This window comes from Poecilia reticulata, chromosome 16, assembly GCF_904066995.2.
Source record: "Poecilia reticulata chromosome 16, P_reticulata-male-v2, whole genome shotgun sequence".
Taxonomy (NCBI): domain Eukaryota; kingdom Metazoa; phylum Chordata; class Actinopteri; order Cyprinodontiformes; family Poeciliidae; genus Poecilia; species Poecilia reticulata.
In genome coordinates, this window is record NC_088845.1 from 26,364,057 (window position 1) to 26,386,582 (window position 22,526).

The 22,526-nt window shown below is 43.8% G+C and overlaps 1 protein-coding gene across 2 annotated transcripts in view; it reads left to right on the forward strand.

Moving 5' to 3' along the window:
* Nucleotides 1-21,577, forward strand: part of tshz1 (teashirt zinc finger homeobox 1) — a 49,922-nt gene extending 28,345 nt beyond the window's left edge. For both annotated transcript variants that reach the window (XM_017309589.2, XM_017309588.2), the window contains exon 3: nt 16,656-21,577. In XM_017309589.2, coding sequence (XP_017165078.1) covers nt 16,656-20,188 — 3,533 coding nt within the window. In that variant the 3' untranslated portion in view covers nt 20,189-21,577. The remainder of the gene's footprint in view (nt 1-16,655) is intronic.
* Nucleotides 21,578-22,526: the final 949 nt, after the last annotated feature.

The window sequence follows — 22,526 nt, forward strand, 5'->3', positions numbered from 1 at the left end:
AACTTTTTGACAAACCGAGTTTTGGGCAACTCTCCACCATCTCATTCAAGTATGTTCTTATATATCAGTCGTAAAGGCCTACTGAACTGGTTAACAACCCTATGGTGGCTAAATCCCTTGATGCAGCACCATCCAGAACTATTACAACCCCTACTAAAGACGAATATAAAGTCTCAAAATAGATTAGTCCTCAGTGCAGTGGCATAATCGCCCCCCCCAATAAATGCTGCAGTTCTCTTAACAGTGAGCTGTGGAGATTTATTCCTAACCAGGCTCCCTAGTGTCCTCGTTGTTGTGGGTGGTGATGGTGAGATAAGCTTGTCTTCCTATCCCGCCATGTTTGTCTCAGTTTTGGTTGCTTTAAACATTTCGATCCAAATTCTCTAGAAACGGCTGAGGACCATTTGTATTTTCTTAAAACCATCTGCCAACTTATGAAGATCAACACACATCTACATCACCTGAATGGTGTGTGTTCCTCTGACTGTTAAATATGACTGTCATGTTACATTTATATCCCAAATATACAGTGGCAGATTCCTACTGTGATTGACTTACTTTATGCGTAGGGTTTATTGGAGTTGAAACTAATGTAAAGGTGGTGAAATTAAAGGTTTGATTTAAGTTTTCTGGCTTTTTAAGTGTGAAATTCTGCTACTCCAATAAAATATTTTATTTTTAGATGTTACTGCAGAGATTTTTTCAGAGATACCAATACCTGTGGGGAGGGCTGAGTGTGATTCTACATTGTGATGTTTTAGATGCGTTCCACAGGATCTTCCCGGTTTCTTTTCTATCTGTCTTAGATTTGAATTATTTGTAAAAAAAAAAAAAAAAAAAAAAAGAAAGAAAAAACATGCACATCTGTCTCCAAGCGTGGCCTGTAGTTTCAGCGTGAAGCGAATTGCACATATGTAAGCATGCGGTAATATGTGCATTTGTGCAGTCAACACTTAGCATCTGTGAGCTTTAAAAGACAGCTGAATTTCAGCTCATCAAAGTGCATTAGTGCACACATGACAAGTCCCAGCCCTCCAGTTCTGATCTTTTTTTTCCCTGTCTTTACTCTCTCTCTCTCTCTGTGTCTCTCTCTCACCTTGTTTTTTAACGCTCTCTCGGCCCTCTCTTGCCTTTAGTATGTGAGCTGCGGTGATTTACGGTAATTATCCATCGTAGGGTCATCTATCAGGCTTGCTGTTGCTAGGAGATGGAAGCAGCTGCTGCTTGCTGTTGTCTCGTCGGGGACGGTGCATGTGTGTGTGTGTGTGTGTGTGTGTGTGTGTGTGTGTGTGTGTGTGTGTGTGTGTGTGTGTGTGTGTGTGTGTGTGTTTCCTGCGACCTGAGCGGGGACGTGTGCACGGGGTGGAGTGTATTTATTGGCGGCATGCGAGTGTGTGTTTACCTTGATGCGGGGATTTAAAAGCACAGGTGGTAGGAGCAACACAGAACTGTTAGTCAATGGAGGTAAGGATTATCAGAAGGAGGCAGACTTTGGCGAGGGCGGGGTCAGAGGTTGAAAGGGGCCAGGTGGAGTCTGAGTATATGTTCTTTTTGGGGTGGGTAGGCGGGGTGGGATATGGGGAGGCTTAAAAGGCACAGGTGTGGTGATAGACAGAGGAGCTGGATGATAAATTCATCCGGCCATATGGAAGTTGGAAAAAGTTGAACCTGGGGGGAGTAGTTTTCGCAGCAGTGAAAATTGCAAGATTAGGTTTCTCTCCTCGTGTGTGTGCGTGTGCGTGTGTGTGTGTAGAAGAGCAAGCCGCATTTCCTACGGCAGCTGATCGGCCACAGATGGGTGCTGGTTCAAATCCCTGCCGAGGGGGCCCGCTCCCTCTTCACTGTGCCATTGTAATCCGGTGGTAACCCATTGTGTTGACACCATCTCAAGTTTCGTGTCCTACAGAAACCATTAGATATCAGCTCCCCCACACACACAAACATGCACAAGTAGGACACACCGAAAGGTCAGCTGCAAATATTATGTCCTTGCAGCGGTGTGCTTTTACTGGCAATCAGACAGGAAGTTTCAAAGAAGAGCAGGAAATTGTCACAGGTAACCTGTTTGAGGTGAGATCAACAACAATAAATAACACATTTACTAGAGCCATAACAAGACCTTATTGTATTGAAATGGCCCTGCATTTTCCATCAAGTCAAGTCTAGTTGCTGTCATCATGTGACATCATCTGGTGAAGGAGGTCAAAGCTGTTATTCTGTCGTATTTATGTTGGAGACTCTCATCCTAAAGGAAGAAGGAAAGTAACTCTTGACTTGTTTTGACAGAGTTAGCTCGTCTGCTGGGAGACTACAGTTAGAAGAATTGAGGGATCCTTCACCATTCTTAAATTGTTTGGCATTTTGGGATTTTCAGCAGAAAACTGGAATTTTGAGTGACTGACATGTGAGGAAGAATCCGTAAGCTAGCAGCTAACTACTGTAAATGTGGCGTCTGCTTAAGCTAAAAAGCTATTTCACGTTTTCGTCTGGATTACGTTTGATCCTCTCGCTTAGCATGTCGCAACTAGCAGTAACTCAATTAATCGCTTGATAAATTAAAATGTGCTCGGTAGTTTCCTTTATGATTATGACAGTTTTGTTTAGAGTGATGTCATAATTTATGTAAGGTTGTGTGTTGTTTTTGTTTCCTTTTTATTTCTTGTTTTTGGTTGTTGTGTTTTACTTTGAAATTTTAACGTCTTCCAGTTCCAATATGGAGCATAAAATTTAATTTACTAGAAGTAGAGACAGCGAACTTGTGTTATAGAGTAATTTTTATTATATTACTGGAAAATGGCTTCAAAACACCAATATTATCATTTCTCGCAATAATTTGTGGGACAATTTGTCGTCCAGTAAGATTTGATATCATGACAGGCCTACCTGTCTTTTTAAATCACACCTGAACTGGATAATTCCAGTCTGACCAGAGACTCTTTAAAAACACAGTTTTGAGATTTAAAAAAAAAAGTATAGGTTTTATTTGTAAAAACAGAAAACATTTTGAGTGCATCAAAAAGCAATCTTTGGATAAATAACACCTGGACTTTTTTGCAGCAAAGTATGTGAAGCTCAGTTTTTCCCCAAAATGTTGCTAAACTCTTCTCTCGTGTTGTCATGAACCTAATGTAATGTCTCATGAGCTTAATGTATGCCAACACCACAGATATGTACATCATATACTAAGGGTTAGGGTTGAGTAAAGCAAACTTTATCAAATAAAATCCCAAAGCTTTTGTCGTGAATATGCGCCGTAACTCTTTTTTTTTTTTTTTAGCCTGTATGTTTACGGAGGTTTTATTTGCTTAACCTGTCAGCAGATCTGAGGGAGGGAACCGAACGCATCCATATGAGCCACAGCAACTGTAAATACAACCTCCACTCTCTGCTCCCCATACCAGCCTAATTAGCGCCAGTTAGCATTTGTCATTGCAGTTAGGGGTGAAGATTAAGAACACCTCTCAATTAATCTGCAATCAGCCTGTTTGTTAATTAGCTAACCTGTTCTAAGTGGCCTTCGGGGCTCTCGTGTAATTAGCTAAGCTGCTGAGAAGCGGGCCCGTGTGTTGACTTTGACCTAAAACGTACACACGCACAAACAATGCACAAATGCACACACACACACACACACACACACACTTTTTTTTTGCTCACATATATTAAATAAGACAAACACTTCACAAGGCATCTGCAGTCGCGTTCAAGTGGGACAAGAGTCGATGTAAATTACATGCAAACACAAACACGGGTTCTGCGTGTTCAGGAGAAGAAAAAAAATAGAAGAAAAAAAAAAACGGTGCACACTCACACATATTTATTAGAAGTGCACTCAACTCCCATCCACGTATAAATATTTTCACATTGTCACGCCTGCGCTGGTACGCTGATTATTTCCCTCCCTTCACTCCGAGGTAAAACCGCATCCCTCAAAAGCATTCATAGATAAAGCCAAAGGAGGAAAAACTATACAGTCCCCCCCCTTTCCCTTTCCCTTCTCTTCCAGCACCCCCCCTTTCTCGTGCACGCACACCCTTTTGAACATTTCATCCTTTTCAAGTGCAACAACATCCCAACCAAAAATGAACAGCTTCTTCGTTGCTGTGTCGAAGCGTTTTTTTTTTTGTTTTTTTTCCCCCTTGCTCACTTCAAAGTCATTTGTTTACTCTGCTGCCTCCTGACATTGTCTGTGGTAATTAAAGGAGCGCGCTGAAATTTATGGTTTAATTATACGGGCCTTGTTATGCAGAGAGGACCAGGATAAGGTGATATGCTCAATAAAAATAAATAAATTCCGTACGGGTTTATTGAGCTTTTTTTTTTTATATGCAGAGGAGGCGTCCCTTTTCAGGTGCGTGTGTTCGTGTGTTGCATGGTCGTGCTCGCGCACCCTTATGTATGCAAATGCGTGTCCGTTTATTTATGTATTGCCCCACAGGACAGCTGCAGCTCAGTGTGCAGCGCGTGAGAGTGAAATATGAAAAAAAAAATAAATAAAGAGAGACAGATGAATTGCAATCGATTGGGCGCTGGTTCACTCTATTGATCCCCGAACATGTTAAAGCCTGCTGTACTCCATGAAGGCACTCTCAGTCAGAAAGCCCCTCCACCCATTAACACATGCTTACACTGTGCATACCGCGCCGCGCTGGACGCGGAGGCTGCAGCTCACACACTCTCTGTATAAGAGAGTGTGTGAGCGCGTTATTAGTGTGTGTGTGTGTTTGTGTGGGTTGTTGTGTGTGCTCGGTAATGGAGAGTGATCTTGGCTCTGGCCCACGAGCAGCTTCTCTGAACTGATCTTTGAGTTGGGTATAAATAGTGTTCACTCTATAAATAAAACAGCAGCACCTTTTAGTCACACACACACTTTCTCTCTCTCTCTCTCTTTCTCTCTCTTTCTAACACACACATTCAGGTCAGGCCTTTGACTTAATGGCTCTCACACCTGTCCGGACGCGATCATGTAGACAAATGCTCCCGTCTATACTCTGCCATTCATCCCCACGTCATTTTTCTAAAGGTCACCGAATCGCGAGTCTTCGGACATATTGATGTGTTACACGAGTGCGTGCCCCGGACCGACCTTGTTCTGGTTGAGCAACAGATGTCTGACACAAGATTTCAAAATGTGCTTTCTGCCAGACGTGTCGCATCCTAATCACAAACTTCTGTGTGTCTTACTGATGGACCCATTCAGTGAATTAGAACATTATTGAAAAGTCCATTTATTTCAGAAACTTTATCACTGGTTGAAGCACATTATATAGATTAACTCCACATAGTCTGGTGTGTAGTTAATGGATTTTCTGCTTAAAGTATTGCAAACATGACATTTAAAATTAGAATGTGACATTAGACCAATAATATACAGTTAGAGCCAGAAATATTTGGACAGTGACACAATTTTCGCAAGTTGGGCTCTGCATGCCACCGCATTAGATTTGAAATGAAACCTCTACAACAGAATTCAAGTGCAGATTGTAACGTTTAATTTAAAGGGTTGAACAAAAATATCTGATAGAAAATGTAGGAATTGTATACATTTCTTTACAAACACTCCACATTTTAGGAGCTCAAAAGTAATTGGACAAATAAACATAACCCAAACAAAAAAAATTTTTTTTCAATATTTTGTTGCGAATCCTTTGGAGGCAATCACTGCCTTAAGTCTGGAACCCATGGACATCACCAAACGCTGGGTTTCCTCCTTTTTAATGCCTTGCCAGGCCTTTACAGCCGCAGCCTTCAGGTCTTGCTTGTTTGTGGGTCTTTCCGTCTGAAGTCTTGATTTGAGCAAGTGAAATGCATGCTCAATTGGGTTAAGATCTGGTGATTGACTTGGCCATTGCAGAATGTTCCACTTTTTTGCACTCATGAACTCCTGGGTAGCTTTGGCTGTATGCTTGGGGTCATTGTCCATCTGTACTGTGAAGCGCCGTCCGATCAACTTTGCAGCATTTGGCTGAATCTGGGCTGAAAGTATATCCCGGTACACTTCAGAATTCATCCGGCTACTCTTGTCTGCTGTTATGTCATCAATAAACACAAGTGACCCAGTGCCATTGAAAGCCATGCATGCCCATGCCATCACGTTGCCTCCACCATGTTTTACAGAGGATGTGGTGTGCCTTGGATCATGTGCCGTTCCCTTTCTTCTCCAAACTTTTTTCTTCCCATCATTCTGGTACAGGTTGATCTTTGTCTCATCTGTCCATAGAATACTTTTCCAGAACTGGTCTGGCTTCTTGAGGTGTTTTTCGGCAAATTTAACTCTGGCCTGTCTATTTTTGGAATTGATGAATGGTTTGCATCTAGATGTGAACCCTTTGTATTTACTTTCATGGAGTCTTCTCTTTACTGTTGACTTAGAGACAGATACACCTACTTCCCTGAGAGTGTTCTGGACTTCAGTTGATGTTGTGAACGGGTTCTTCTTCACCAAAGAAAGTATGCGGCGATCATCCACCACCGTTGTCTTCCGTGGACGCCCAGGTCTTTTTGAGTTCCCAAGCTCACCAGTGAATTCCTATTTTCTCAGAATGTACCCGACTGTTGATTTGCTACTCCAAGCATGTCTGCTATCTCTCTGATGGATTTTTTTCTTTTTTTCAGCCTCAGGATGTTCGGCTTCATCTCAATTGAGAGTTCCTTTGACCGCATGTTGTCTGGTCACAGCAACAGCTTCCAAATGCAAAACCACACACCTGGAATCAACCCCAGACCTTTAAACTACTTAATTGATTACAGGTTAACGAGGGAGACGCCTTCTGAGTTAATTGCAGCCCTTAGAGTCCATTGTTCAATTACTTTTGGTCCCTTGAAAAAGAGGAGGCTATGCATTACAGAGCTATAATTCCTAAACCCTTTCTCCGATTTGGATGTGGAAACTCTCATACTGCAGCTGGGAGCGTGCACTTTCAGCCCATATTATATATATAATTGTATTTCTGAACATGTTTTTGTAAACAGCTAAAATAACAAAACTTGTGTCACTGTCCAAATATTTCTGGCTCTAACTGTATATATATATATATATATATATATATATATATATATATATATATATATATATATATGTGCTTAATTCCAGTTTAAGGGTTATTTTCCAAAAGGCACTTCTCATCTGACAAATGAGCCTCATCAGAAAGCACATCCTAATTTATTCAGTATGACTGGAGTACAACAATGTGAACCTGAACCTGAAGCTTAGATTTTTCGAATTTTGTACGAATGAAACTCTCAAAAGTGTGGCATGCATTTGTATTTGGCAACTTTATTCCAAAACGGCAAAATAAAATCATGTGTCATCATATCCAGCTGTTCTGTGTAAGCCTCGGCGGTGCATTTGAGGCAAACAGGTACGCTGTTTAGAGAAGTTTAAGCGTCTCATAGATACTTAAACTTCTACAAGATACTTTGAACATTATGTAAAAAATGCTCAAGCCATTATTCTACAACGAATAGCGTATGGCTCAATTTTCAAACCTGCCAAGACACAGTAGTCCACCTAAAGTGACAGGAAGACTAAAATCTGACGAGGCAACTGTAGCTCAAGAGGTAGATGTTCATCGTCTGTCTGCCTCAGTTGTTGTGTCACTGGGCAAGACGCATCAGTCGCCTAGCCTGGTTGTCACAGGGTCAGGTGGTTATGATTGTATGGCAGTCTGTTAGTCTTGCCCAGGAAATCAATGCGTGAATGGGTGTATAACTGATCCTCTGGATTGGATAAATCACTATTCAAGCATAGACCTTGTACGAACTCTCCATTGCCACTGTGAAACAAGGTGGTGGCAGAATCATGCTGAGCTAAATACAAGACATTCCTGGAAGAACACTTGTTAGGAAACCTGCCTGAGCTTTTTGCGAAACATTATTTAGATGCGTAAAGCTGAAATTGTGGCAAAAAGGGTGCTTGTCCAAAGTGTCGACTCAATAGGGCTGAATGTAAATGTATGCCACACTTTTCAGATTGAACGTGTCCTTTTTCTCCCTCTTCACATTTATGCTTCTTGTTGATCTACCATATAGTATCCCAACAACATACACTGTGGTTTGTGTGAATATTGCTAAAAAAGTTTTAACTACATACAACCTGATACCTATCTGGGGCATTTGTGAAGTTTAAGCAATGCCAACTTCTACCCTTGACATTTAGTTGAATTTGCCTCTCCAGATTTGAAGCAACCTTCTAGAAGCTGCTGCCGCCGCCTCGTCACCCTACCTGCTCACGAGGCAAGAACACACAGTCTGCTGTCGGAAGCATCCGCAGCATGATTTTCCATAATGCCACAGGCCAAGTGTAACTCAACATGACTTGAAGCGTTTGCATAGAACCACCAGCGCGAACGATTACCAGGAAAGCCGGCGGTTAGCTCGTGGAATATCTGCCAATAAAATAGCATTTCCACACTAATCCTGTTTGCACAGCACTTATTCACTTTCACACCACTCTTTGCATCAGTCTATAATAGCAGCTGTGTGTCTGAGGAGCAATGTGTCCCATCCACTGCCGTCTGCCCCGGCTCAAACTCGAGCTAGGGGTGTTTTTTTTTTTTTTTGTGAAACGGCGGGAAGGGGCGGGGAGATAAATTGGTACAGCGAGCTGGAATGCTGCAGTAGTTATTTAAGGCCCTGTAGGTGCTGCCTAGGCCATATGCTCCCATTATTCCGCTTGGGAGGGGCCCATGTGGGCGTATGAGTGAGGCTGAACAGAGGAGGGGAGGGGGGGCTAGTGAAAAGGAGGAAGGTAGCTGAAGAATTATTTTAAGGAGCGCTCTCCTATCAAGCACACAAGGAATTTTAGGCAGGGAGAAGCCTTCGGATGAGATTGAGAACGAATTAGCTGGGAAAGTAAACGATCACCTTCAATCGCTCACCGTCATCTTTGCATAATCCATCCCATCCAAATCGGACACAGAGTGTAACTTGTGAACTTTTGCATTTTTTTTTTTAGCAGCTAAACATAATGAGGTCCGGATGGAATCCTTCCTTATTAACTTTGTTGGTATTTGTTGATATCCTATGAACTTTTGTTTTCTTTTTTAAAAAGTGCTAGGGATGCACCAATCCATTTTTTTTTTCACTGCCAGTATCGATACAGATATCTGAGGTTTTGTATCGGCTGATACCGATCCGATACAGAAAAACATTGCTGAATTGTCGTCTTTTTAAACACAGAGGTAACTGTACCGAAATACACATTTATTTGATAACTGCAGCAGTACAACACACACATACCAATAACTTCACAAGCTTGGTCAAACACGTGAAAACAACTTTTATTTGTTCAGTCAGTGCAATGTTAGTAAAATAAACAATAAAGATACTGAAACTGACATAAACAATAAGTTTAGTGCTTTGGTCAAACATGTAAACAATAAACTGCAAGAAACTTTTCAAACGGTTCAGAAAGTCTGATTAGGAATTTTAAATATGATGCAAAATAAACAATAAATTATGACGTCACTTGGAGCACAAAGTATATAATTAGACTGTATAGATCTGCCCCTTTGGGCACATTGTCATCAATACCCAATATCCACAATTTTTGTCAATATCGGGATTGATACCGATATTACAATCAGATCAATGCATCTCCATTTGCATTCTGACTGGGACGAAACTCCTGCTCTCCTTCAGTTCTGGATCATCAGACTAAACAGCTACTCTGCTGCAGATAGCTCAATATTTATCCGTTCGGGAAAACAAGGCCCACACGCAGCTTTTTTGCAGCTTGATTCATATCTCTTTCTCTCTCCCCCCTCTCACTCTCTCTCTCTCTTGCCTTATTTCTTCCTCTTCCTCCTATCTGCTCTGTCTCTTGTCAGGATGGGGCCCGCGTTCCTGATCAGGGACATTGCTCTCATGTTAGCCGCTTCACGGGAAGCACATCCCAGCATTCCCTCTGACACGCCGGCAGCGGCATTACCATAATTGGCTTTTCTACATGACGGGACAGAGGAAATAATAATGTCATTTTATTTACAGCCCTCTTGTCCTGGCCCGAGAGCTATCAGCCCGCCCCGCGCCCCCCCCTCTTCCTCCCTCGGTCCCCCTCTCTGCTCTGCACCATGCGCTGACATACACCCTCCTCCTCCTCTTCCTCCTCCTCCTTCCGCCTCCGTCTCATCTTGCCCCATGCCTGCGCCGGGCGCGGGCCGCGTTCTGCCACGGCGTGTAGGTCAAGCGATGGCTTTTTGATCAGCTCCTGTCCGAAGCCATCAGGGCTGAGAGGCACGTAATGGAGAGCGGGGTGACAAACAGAATCTGGGGAAGGAATAAGACTGCCAGTTTCCTATTAGGGGCCCGGCCTAAACGGCCCCGGCCCTCCCCAACCTGTACCCACCACCTACCCCACTATCCCCTGCCACGGACCCACTCCTGCACTGCCTAAATCACATGAGTGAAGGGGTGCGTGATTGGACATTAGTGCCGCAAATGACTGCAGTGATTGCCCCCTCTTCCCGAACCCACATCAAATAAATAAAGAAATGTGTGTAAATAAATAGAAGGAGGGGGGTGGGGGGAACGTCGGGGAAACGGGGCCCCGGCAGTGGAGGAGTGGGGGGAAGCCGAATCGTTTCATCCCCTATCTCTCCCTCCCTCTCCCGTCTCATCGCCTTTCTGCCTTTCTTATCTGGTTTGTTTGGCTTTGACAGCGGCCAAATGGTGAAGCTCCTCGGGCCTGACAGAGAGTTATATTGATTTAACAACCAGCAGACTCTCAGCAAAGAAAAGGGAAAAGGCAACATAGAAAAAAATAAAGCCAAGGAGGACTCGGAGGATAGCGAAGTTTTGAAAAGGAGTGATATGTTTCTTGCCAAGAGGCTGACGTGTCTGCTGGTTCTGTTTCATTCGGAGTGTTTACGAAAATCAAGACATCCGATGAGTTACGGCGCGCGTGAGGAGGAGTGTTGCAGACATGACCCGAACTGGATCGTGTTCCAGTGCGAGGTTCAGCATCGGTTGGGATTCTAGGCTGTTCAGCGTCATCAAAAACAAACCAGCGAAGACGTTGCTGCTTGAACCTTTCCACGTTTCGTCTCACAACCACAAACCTGCATGTTGATAAAGTTGCCTGTTATTGCAGAGTAGAAGAAAAGAGATTTTTTTTAGACTTTTCAGCCATTAAAAATTTGATGGTTAAATTCCAGTATGGAAAAAGAATGTTTCTTTGCCTACGTGCTCCTACGTGCTCATCCGTCGTCGTTTTTGGCGGAAAACCATCGTCCTGCCAATGGGGCAACAAGGTGGTGGCAGCATCTCGGATTGGGATGCTTTTCTTCTGCAGAGACAGGGAATCTGGTCAGAGTTGCTAGGAAGATGAACGAAGGTAAAGACAGGGGAGTTCTGAGGAAAAAAAACTATAAAGCAGAAGACTTGAGACTGAGGTGGAGGTTCCCCTTCTAGTAAAACAACAAACCTAAACATACAGCCAAAGCTACAGTGGAATGGAGCATGTTTGCATCCAACTGAGAACGCGTGGCAATGCTGCAAATGTCTGAATAGCAATAAGAAGCATATTTCTTTTTGTGAAAGCAATATTGCACTTTACTATTATACACCTCCACTGAAGTAGTCCTTCTGGAACACTTTCATTTATATAATAATAAAGCCAGGACCCAAACACATACATGAATTCTTTTAAAAGTTCTTATCTAAGGTAATGGGTGGCTGTATCGGTGTTGTTCTATGTAGCTGGAGACATAGAAACCTTTGCAAGTGCAAGTCAGTGCTATTGTGTGGTGGGCTATTTTAAGACATCTGCATAGGACATTTTTCAAAAAGCTTCATGTGTTTTATTCAGATTTTATACAATAGACCAACACAAAGTACAGCGTAATTGTGAAGTGGAAGGAAGATGTTGTATGTTTGCAACATCCGTTTTTTCCCACAGATTCTCAACTGGTATTTGACTGGGTCACAGTAACACAGGAGTATTCTCTGCCCTGAACCGTTCCTTTGCAGCTCCGGCTGGATGTTTAGGGTTGTTCTGTCTGCTGGAAGGGAGAATTGCCTTCTATTTACCTGCTTCAATCAGCCCATCAACTCTGATCAGCTTCACTGTCCCTGCTGAAGAACAGTGTCGTCACAGCACCATGCAGCCACCACCATGTTTCACCGTGGGGTTAAAGCTCCCACACACTTCATCCAAAGTGTCGAAATGGAAAATTAATCAATTTTCAAGTGATGAAAATTGTCACTTTATTCGACATCAGGCCTGGGTCAAACTATTTCCACAGACCTATGTGCAAAGTGTTGTGTGATTGGGCAGAAGTTTGCTATTGTGTGTGGTTTTTTTCTAGAAATGCGCACGGACAGCAAAGTTTATATTTCTCTTGTACTAGTCAATTTCCACTATCCGGTTTTTGTATCCAGACATGAGTAATCTTGATGAATGTTTGTTTGACACAGTGAGCCATTTGTACAATTTTTCTTTTTCACTAAATAACTACTATAATATTAAGAATGTCAAATGGCTAAAAACCCAAGGATTGAAATTTTATCATCTTTGTGCTCAGAGAAGGTTGTCTGAGCAGAGGACATAGGGAGAGAATGGGAAATCTGGCAGGTTGGGGGCGTGACTTATACTGAAGCAAGGTGGAGGGCAGGGTGTCTCCTACGTGGTCTGTACCATTGTATGAAAGCTGTGCGCGAAAACAAACATGCCAAAACCACGTTACCCTTCGTCGACTGTTCACCTTTGAATGAAGTACATAGGAACGTTTAGTCTGTTTAGTGTAATGACCTTTGTTTTGGATGTAGACTGCAGGTCTCCAACATTGGTCCTCGAGATCTACTGTCCTGCAGGGTTTAGAGGCAGCTGAATCAAACTATTGAGTTACCTTGTCAGCATACCATCAAGTTTGGCAAAGACTTTCTAACAAGCCATTAACTGATTCAGCTGTGTTGGAGCAGGGTTGCATCTAAAATCTGCAGTGCAGCGGATTTTGAGGACCAGAGTTGGAGGCCCCTGAGGTAGACGTCTTGTCCCGTGAGGTGAAAAAACACCAAGGGCTGTGAGCACCTGTGCAAGAAACTCGGCTACAAAATAATTTTGTGTCTTATTGTGTCCCTCTTTGTCAATACAGCATTAGTAGTAGATCAGTGAGAGAAGGGTGGTAATATGTTTATGTATTATGTGGGTGTGTGATGGTTCTGATCTGGCTTGGCTGGTGGCGGCCTTGATCGCTGCCGCTTCTGACAGCGATTCCGCCGTCCCGTCCTGGCCGCACTGCCGCCTGTCTACTTGACGGCGGCGTGTCCCCGAGCAAAAGTGACAGGCGCTTTGGCGCCCGTGCAGATGGCCCTGCTCACAGGCATCACCCACTCTGCAAACCAAACCACCAGGGACGGCCCCTGCCAGCCCCATGCCCCTTCCTTGAGCCCTGTCCTCGTCGCTGCCGATGCTCGCTGTGCCTATGTGCGCCCAGAACCAGACAAGAGGGTGTGGGAGGTGGAGGAAGTGAGAAGCCTAATCTGCTCGCCAGTCAGAGGCATGCATCTTCCAAGTTGCGGTGATTGAGCTGATGTGCAGCTTTTGATATTCTCTCTTCATCACGTGCCGTGTTTCATCGTCCCGTCCGAACAGATGCAGATGAAGCGATCAGGCTCATGCTAACCACATTTCATCACTAATATCACTTGCTGGTGGCGTGCAAAGCCGCCCACTTTGCTGCCTGTGATTCTTACAGATGTCGGTTGCTGCCAGTCTTTTGTCTGCATGCTTTTGATATCTCCTCTCTTTGTTGTTTCCATGACAACATGGCAGGACAGGAATTGATTGACAGGGATCGTCAAAGGGTTCCCTGGCGACCTGCTCATCGCTGCAAGCCCCTCCCTGGCGCATTCTGGGTTTTTTTGTCACTCACCCAGGGATATTTCTGATCCGCCGCTTCTCAAACTGCTCTGTGTGTGTGTTAAACACTGCCAAATATTGGGGTTTAGCTTCTCTTTTTTAAAATAATTTCTTTTTGGGTACAGCAGACATGAGTTGCTCACATAGGTAATTCCTATCGCATGTTTGCACTGTGCCGCCGAGCTGGTGAAGAGCGGACAGCCATTCTCCGGGATGCGTTTGTGGGTTTTTTTTCTTCTTTTTTTGTTTTAAATGGCTGATGCGTATTGATAGCCCGCTACTCTGGCAACGTGTTATGGGAGAGGAGAGGTGCTGGAACAGAAGACGCTCTGCAGATGTGTTGTAGGGAGAACAGCACATAATGCTAATCTGCTGTGTTAGGGATTTTCAGGAGTTTTAGAAACTGTCTCAGTCTCAGTCTGTCAGTTGGATTGAAGCGCAGCCAGGTTCTCCTGTAGTGCTCTCATTTCACAGAAATCTTGTCAGGCGTTAGGGGAGTATGTTGCTCATTTGGGGGAGGGATGTATCAGTGGGTACCCGGCGAACTCAGACTTATAGGCAACATTATGGCTGGTGGCTGCTGGGTTCGCGCTCTACAAGCAAACGTATGAAGTGTAAAAAGTGCATACACAGATATGCACGGGAAGGTAAACGTGCGGACAAACTCGCATTTACAAAGGCGCGCGCACATACACACACACACACACACACACACATGCGCATCATCATCATCATGCAGTCACAGTTGATGGTGCAGCTGCTCACCTTCCCCCACCCCCTCCTCCACCCATCTCCTCTCAGGCAGCAGTAAATGGTGCCAGTGTATATATATCAGGTATTATGTCCACTTAGATTATGATGTGACAGGTTAGCGTGCCGTTTGAAGTTGACAGCACATCTGTTTCATCAGGAGAGACTGATACTGGCATCTAGGACGCACATCTCACCATGCAGGAAGGAGATAAAGGAAGAAGCTAGGGGGCTGTCTTTCCTGTCTCCCTGCTTCACTCACTTACTCCTCTCCCTATGTTTTTTTTTCTCCCTTCTACAGCCCTTCCCTCCACCATCTCCTCCTGCTCACTTTTCCTTTCTTCCCCACATCTTTTCATTCACTTATCCCTTCCTTACTCGCTCACTTCCTTGCTCTGTAGCTTACAGATGCTTAGCTAACTACCACAAGCATGTGGGTGCACACGTCTTTTCCAGGGACGGGTTTTGTGGCCGATTTCCGGTTACGAAATTTACATTTTGCGCTATCTTTTAACATCTACGCTTTGCCTGATTAGCATTCATGACTCTTGGTCAGAGAAGTGTATCCCACCTTAACTCAGATGTAGGAGACTCATTCGACTCTTAAGACACTTTGAAGACTTAAAAGGATAAAACAGGACAAGTTTGTTGTTTTACTCTTAACCTTCTTGTCATCTGCTGAGTAAGTTGTCAGCATGTTCATTCTTACTGTTTTGTGCTTCGTCTCACTTCATTTTTAAACTCCTCACCCGTTCTAAAAATAACTCGTTTAGAGTCTCTTTCCCATAGTAACAGCTTCCACCCAGAGGAAGGTTGTTCATTCACTTTACATTACAACCGCAAAGCCTGACAACATGCAGGTATTCTGCATTCAGGATTAGCTTTAGAGACCAAGATTGTGTGTGCAAACAAGGAGTTTGACTTCAGTGTTCAAGCTTAGATTTACAAATCCAAACTTGTTTTCCTTGTCCAGTCTTTTTTGTAAAAGGTTAACCTGCAGATACAGATTTTAGCTAATTCCAGGTCTGGTTGCGGTAAAGGGTAGGCTAATTATTTGTGTGTCAGAGAAAATTCGCAATGAAATTTCAAAACGAAACATTCGTTATCACTAAATTGCATAATATATTGGGCAGCTAGCATAATTAGCTGTATTCCTTCATGAATTTAGAGCCTTTAACTGTCATCCTCAAAACAGTTTGCATGTAAGTCAACAGGATACTGGACACCGGTTAAGGGGTGTTTAACCAAAAGGCTGCAAGCATGTTACAGGACAGTAACATGTTAGTTGAAAGCTGAAAACTCGAAAAAGCTGTCTTTCAAATGGTTTCATACACATTTAACTTCTACAGTTTTTGGTAAAAAAGTAAAAGTGCGAGTTTCCACACCAGAGACAGTGCATCCTGGTAGAACCCGAGTGTAGTGCATTTACAGGTCAGCAACAAAAACTAGCTACGGGTCAGGGCAGATAAACATTTTATTACTCATTTCTTGATACATCTGTAAAAATCAACTCAAAATTTGTGAATTACAAAAAGCTAGACTATCTCCAAAGTAGAATTTTACTTATTTCAGCTACCAGTTTCTGATGGAACTTAAGCGTGTGAAGATGTGGACTTTATGAAACCTGATGAATAAAATGAAGTAAAAACATTGGAGAAGAGAGAAAGGGGGGAGATGAGCATGCAGCTGGGCTAACAAGGCCAAACAGCCAGTGATTTCCTGGGGAACATGAGACACGTGTGGAAGAATAGATAGCTGAGAAGGAAAAGGACAACTGTCAGAAGCTCAGCGATTTATTTTTCCCTTGGAGGCTTTTTTCACCACTGCCTCTCAGAGCCACATGTGTGTAAAATACACACAAGCTCACACATGCATACAGTCACGCACACACACACAGACACTCTGGAAGAGAATAAAAGCCTGCATTTCCATCATTGACTATTCATTCCTTGTTATTTTGTCAGTGGTCCTGTTAGTGTGGCGTTAATTTTTAATTTCACCGAGCTGACCTCTTTTTTTTTTTCTCTTTCTCTTTTCTGCATTCCAGCATACATGCCCGAGGATGAGCTTAAGGCAACCAGTCATGACGAGGAAGAGCACCTGCAGGATGATGGCCTCTCTTTAGACGGACAGGACACGGAGTTCCTGTGCAATGACGAAGAGGAGGATGCGGACGGAGGCCAGCCACCTAGCTACAGAGATTCTCCACTTAGCAATGGTACTAACCCAGACGCCGGATACGGGTCTCCACTCAGTGACGCTAGCGACAGACTTGCAGATATCAAGAGCACCTCTTCCAGGGATGGTCAGGAGAGGGAAGGCTCTGCTCCGCCCTACCGTCCCAACAACGGCCTGTCTTTCCAGGACAGCCTGGCACAGATGAAAGCCGTCTATGCAAACCTCATCTCAGATGCCTCTTGGTCTAGCATCACAATGGACATCATGAAATCAAAGCCTGCTGCAGCCGGCAGTGTCAACACTGCCCACACGACTCCAGAGCCTGTCTCTGCTGTCTCTGTCTCGCCGACTACAACCACAAACAAGAGCAGTGTGGTGAACATGGTCAACAGTCACCACAATGGTAGAAGCTCAACCAACACTGTCAACCACACAGGCAACGCAAGTGCCAACACCAATGGTACGACAACTAGCTCCGCAAGCAGCCACAGCGCAACGAGTAGCAGTGGAAGCAGTGCCGGTGGAGCCAGCAACGGAAGTGGTGTAGCCTACGACTGGCACCAGGCAGCGCTCGCCAAAACTCTTCAGCAAACCCCATACCACCTTTTACCTGAGCCTAGCCTCTTCAGCACAGTGCAGCTCTACCGGCAGAACAACAAGCTCTATGGCTCTGTTTTTACTGGTGCAAGCAAGTTTCGCTGCAAAGACTGCAGCGCCGCTTATGACACGCTAGTGGGATTGACAGTTCACATGAATGAGACGGGCCACTATCGCGATGACAACAAGGACAAAGAGGAGGACCAGGGCAAGCGCTGGTCCAAACCACGTAAGCGATCCTTGATGGAAATGGAGGGGAAGGAGGATGCTCAGAAAGTACTGAAGTGTATGTACTGCGGCCACTCGTTTGAGTCCCTACAAGATCTCAGCGTACACATGATCAAGACCAAGCATTACCAGAAAGTGCCTCTCAAAGAACCCGTGCCAGCCCTGGCTACTAAGCTGGTGCCAACTTCAGCTAAAAAACGTGCTATTCAAGATGTTATAGTCTCTCCATGCTCCCCAGACTCCATCCATGCTGGTAGTGGTGGTGGTGGTTGTGTGTCTCTTGGGGATATGGGCAAAGACTCGAAAGCTACCGCTAATCCCTACGTGACGCCGAACAACCGCTATGGCTACCAAAACGGTGCCAGCTACACATGGCAGTTTGAGGCTCGTAAAGCGCAGATCCTTAAATGCATGGAGTGCGGGAGCTCGCATGACACACTACAACAGCTGACTGCCCATATGATGGTTACAGGTCACTTTTTGAAGGTTACAAACTCTGCATCTAAGAAGGGCAAACAGTTGGTCTTTGATCCAGTGGTGGAAGAGAAGATTCAGTCAATCCCACTACCACCGACCACCACCAGACTCCCTGTTCCCAGTACTGTAAAATCCCAACCAGTATCCCCTGCCCTCTCCTCTGGCTCCGAGGATAAAAGGGAGGTGTTGGAGGATGAAAAACTTGAAGGATGTGAGCCTATTGAGAAAAAAATCAAGGAGGAGAAAGATGACGGAAGTGAGAAATCAGAAACCGATACTACATCTTATAAATACCTTAGAGAAGAAGATCTGGAGGAAGCGCCTAAAGAGGGTTTAGATATACTAAAGTCTCTCGAAAACACTGTATCCAGTGCCATCAGCAAGGCCCAGACGGGCACTCCCACATGGGGTGGCTATCCTAGTATTCATGCTGCCTACCAGCTGCAAGGTACAATTAAAAGTTCAGCTACTATTCTTCCCCCAACCGTGCAGAGTGTTCAGATGCAGCCAATGTTTAATAGTGGGCTACGAAGTCTTGTGAGTGACTCCAACTCCGTCATCCACTCCCCTCGTAGCCCTTCCTCCCCGACTCTCCTCAGGAGCAACGTCACTGCCATGGAGGAGCTTGTTGAGAAAGTGACAGGAAAAACTGCCACCGTGAAGAAAGAAAAGGAGGAAAAGCTGGTCAGTCTAGAGCGTTGTAGGCCACCGTCATTAGTGAAATCGCCCTCTCCTGCACTGAGAGAGCAGAGAGAGAAATTACCGTCCCCAAACGACCTTTCTGTAGGTAAACTGTCTGGCCTGAGAAGCATCAGCCCAGGTAGTGTAGACTCTGAGCTTATTTGTAAGAAGGAGCCCAAAGAGAGTCTGTTGGATGGTCACAGCAACACTTCAAAAAATGGCTCAGAGGCATCCCAGTCTCCAGTAACAAATGGGAACAGTCTTGGCATCATCACAGACCACTCACCTGAAAGTCCTTTCATCAACCCTCTGAGTGCACTCCAGTCAATCATGAACACGCACCTGGGAAAGGCTTCTAAACCTGTGAGTCCAGCAGCAGATCCGTTGTCCATGCTTTACAAAATCAGTAACAGCATGATGGACAAACCAGCTTTTACCCCAACTCCTCAAAGCAAGGCGACTGAGCCCGTTAACCACTTTCAGCTGTATGAAAGTAACGACCAGCCCATAGACCTGAGCAAAAATAAGGCCACCACTAATAGCAGTAACAATACCAGCAGCAGCGTGTTGCTGACCAACAATAGCGTAAACGGCAACAAGCCCCTTATCTCCCTCCCTGAATCTGTCTCCTCTCCTCTGAGAGAGAATGCTCTAATGGACATTTCGGATATGGTGAAGAACCTCACAGGACGACTGACGCCCAAATCGTCAACTCCCTCCTCCATCTCAGAGAAGTCTGATGCCGACGGCAGTGCGTTCGAGGATGCCCTGGAGGACCTCTCGCCGGTACAGAAGAGGAAAGGGAGGCAGTCCAATTGGAATCCTCAACATCTTCTCATCTTGCAAGCACAGTTCGCCTCTAGCCTGAGGGAGACCTCAGAGGGCCGTTACGCAATGACCGACCTGGGCCCTCAGGAAAGGGTCCACATCTGCAAATTCACAGGGCTCTCGATGACCACCATATCTCACTGGCTGGCAAATGTGAAGTATCAGCTGAGACGGACTGGGGGCACCAAGTTTCTCAAGAACATGGACTCATGCCAGCCCGTGTTCCTCTGTGGTGACTGTGCCTCTCAGTTCAGGACTCCCTCCTCCTACATCAGCCACCTGGAATCTCACCTGGGCTTTAGCCTGAAGGACCTGTCCAAACTGTCAGCGGAGCACCTACGGGAGCAGCAGGCTGCCTCAAAGGTGATCACAGACAAAATGACATTCGGCAGCCCACTGTCAGCCTTGACCACACCGGAGGACGACACGGGCTCTGTGTACCAGTGCAGACTTTGCAATCGGACATTCGTCAGCAAACACGCAGTCAAACTGCACCTCAGCAAGACCCATGGCAAGTCTCCAGAGGACCACCTGGTGTTTGTCACTGCTCTGGAGAAACTGGAGAAGCTCGACAAAATGGAAAAAGTTTAATCAAGCAAATCCGTGAGCTGCTGAGGGAAAAGACTGACAGCTGTGGAACTGACTAGAATTTCATTGCACTAAAATGACATTGTTCACAGTTACTGCACTGGGCCGAACTGAGCCGCCAGAAGAAAGAAAAAGAAAAAAAAAATAATCAAGTCTTACTATTTTTAGTTGACGACTGCCTGACTGGACCATTTCTTTCAATGTTGTTTTATTTGTTTTGTTTTGCCAAGCTTTTTTACACTTATTTTGTAAAATATTTATATGCTATTTGTCTGACCTGTGCATGTATTTTAGTGAAACAAGGTTAAACATGAGATTTGAATCTGTTCATGGCAAAAATACAACTACTGCTTCGATGGCGAAAGTGGCATAAAATTGGTGGAAGTCAGGCCTGTGTAATACTTGATATCAAGAAGAGGAACAATTAAATGTGTACGCCAAAAGAATGAAAGGAGGATGTACCCTGAAAGACTGAAGTACAGTAGCACCTTAGACAGTTCAATTTGTGAAGAGGACGTGTTTTCAAATATCTTGCATTTCTTAAAATCTGATTTGGAAAGATCCGAGGATTATCATTCCCACCTTCCCAACTCCTCTTCCTTGTTATTATTATTCTTTTTTTTTCACCACTTCTTTTTTTAAATATTGAATAGCCTGCTCATAAATCTGTTGGTGTATTTAAAGAAAAAAAAAAAAGATCATTTGGAAAATTAAAATGCTGCTTCTTGGTTACAAGTCAATCGGTGAAAGTGAACAGCCATCGGTATGCAAGTTTGCTCTTGGAAAAAAAAAAAAAGAAACTTTCCTTGCTGTGAAGCATCACTTTATAGCAATTTTCCAGTTGTATGGTTTGTTACGAGTTTCTCTTTCTAAATTGTGTCGCTTTCTTCAGCTGTAAAGAGAACAGTCCGTTACATGTAAATGACCACCAGTGAAATGTCAGTGCTCCATGAGACATATCTTATACCATTTAAAAAGGCTCCACTTTCTTTGTATCTTAAGGTGTGTGCATTCTCTAACTTTTATATTGTCATTTTATATAGAAAAATGATTAAAAAAAATAGCATAAAAACAGATGGTGTACATAAATATATGCTGTAGAGCTACAAAATGTCATTTTTTAAAGAAAAATACAAATTAAGCTACTTTGGCTCGGTTTACAGAAATGATTTTAATTATACTTGCATCCAATTTGATGCATGAAATGGTGTGGAAAAATAAATAAGCGATGCACAATGACTATACATTTCAATGTTTTATTGACAATATTGTAAAAAAGAAAAAGGAAAAAAAAAAAAAAAAAGAAACAAAACAAACTTTTTAGCACCGGTTAGTTTGTTTCCTTTTCTTTCTCAATTGTAAAATAAACCCCAAAGCAGTTGTTAACAGTCAGATATTTGTGGTTGTGTGTTCTTTTTGGTAGCGGTGGTGAAATAAATCTCAGCTTTGTAGATATTTGCTCTCAGGCAAATTAAAGCATTCACATCCATGTCAAATGCTAACCCAGTGTAACCGGATTTCTTTTCATGGTTTTTCTAAATACGGGCATTGCAGAGGTGCCGTTTAAAATGGACCCCCTCCCGTTTTCTGCCGCTTTTAACTTTAAGACAGATTTTTTTTTTTTTGGCAAGAATAAAAAAAATAATAAGAGGACGAAGTCGTTAGTGTCATACTTCTAACTGATGACGGAGCTGCATCATACCGCCAATGATTATGATGATAAAAGTGACGAGGACGATAAGCCTGTAAGGGGGCCTATTGTATTCTCAGAAACCCATGCTAGGCTTGTGACTGACTTTCAGAGGGCCATTCTGAATGAATCAGTGTTGTATTAATGAGAGCTGTGTACTTTTGCATTTCTTCTTAGAATAGGATCAGATGGGGTGTCTGCCTAAGACAGACTTGGCAATAAGTCTGTTGAAGAAGATCTCAACAAATAAAGACAGAGTCATTGGCACCCCTGTTACGGACATTAAAGTGTGTCCCCCCCCCCCCCTTTTTTTAAGCATAATCTCATTACAAATAAAAATGAAGAAAAGTCCAGCTTGGTTCATCCAATAAATGCATTTATCTAATAGGGGGGAAAAAACATGTTTGTAGCTAAATCAGTGTTGGAACAATTGTTTCTTTTACAAGTAGTGATTATGCAAAATGTCAGAATGTAAAAGCGTACATACAGAAGGGTCTTTGCATAATCTCTCCAGAATTTCACTTCTTCTCTTAAGGTGTTCTGGACTGAGGTTAATATGTGTCTGAATAACAACATATGCATCAATTTTACCATATCTATATGTTTATGAGAGTTTTTTTTTTTTAGGTAAATAACATATTTGTCTGCTTC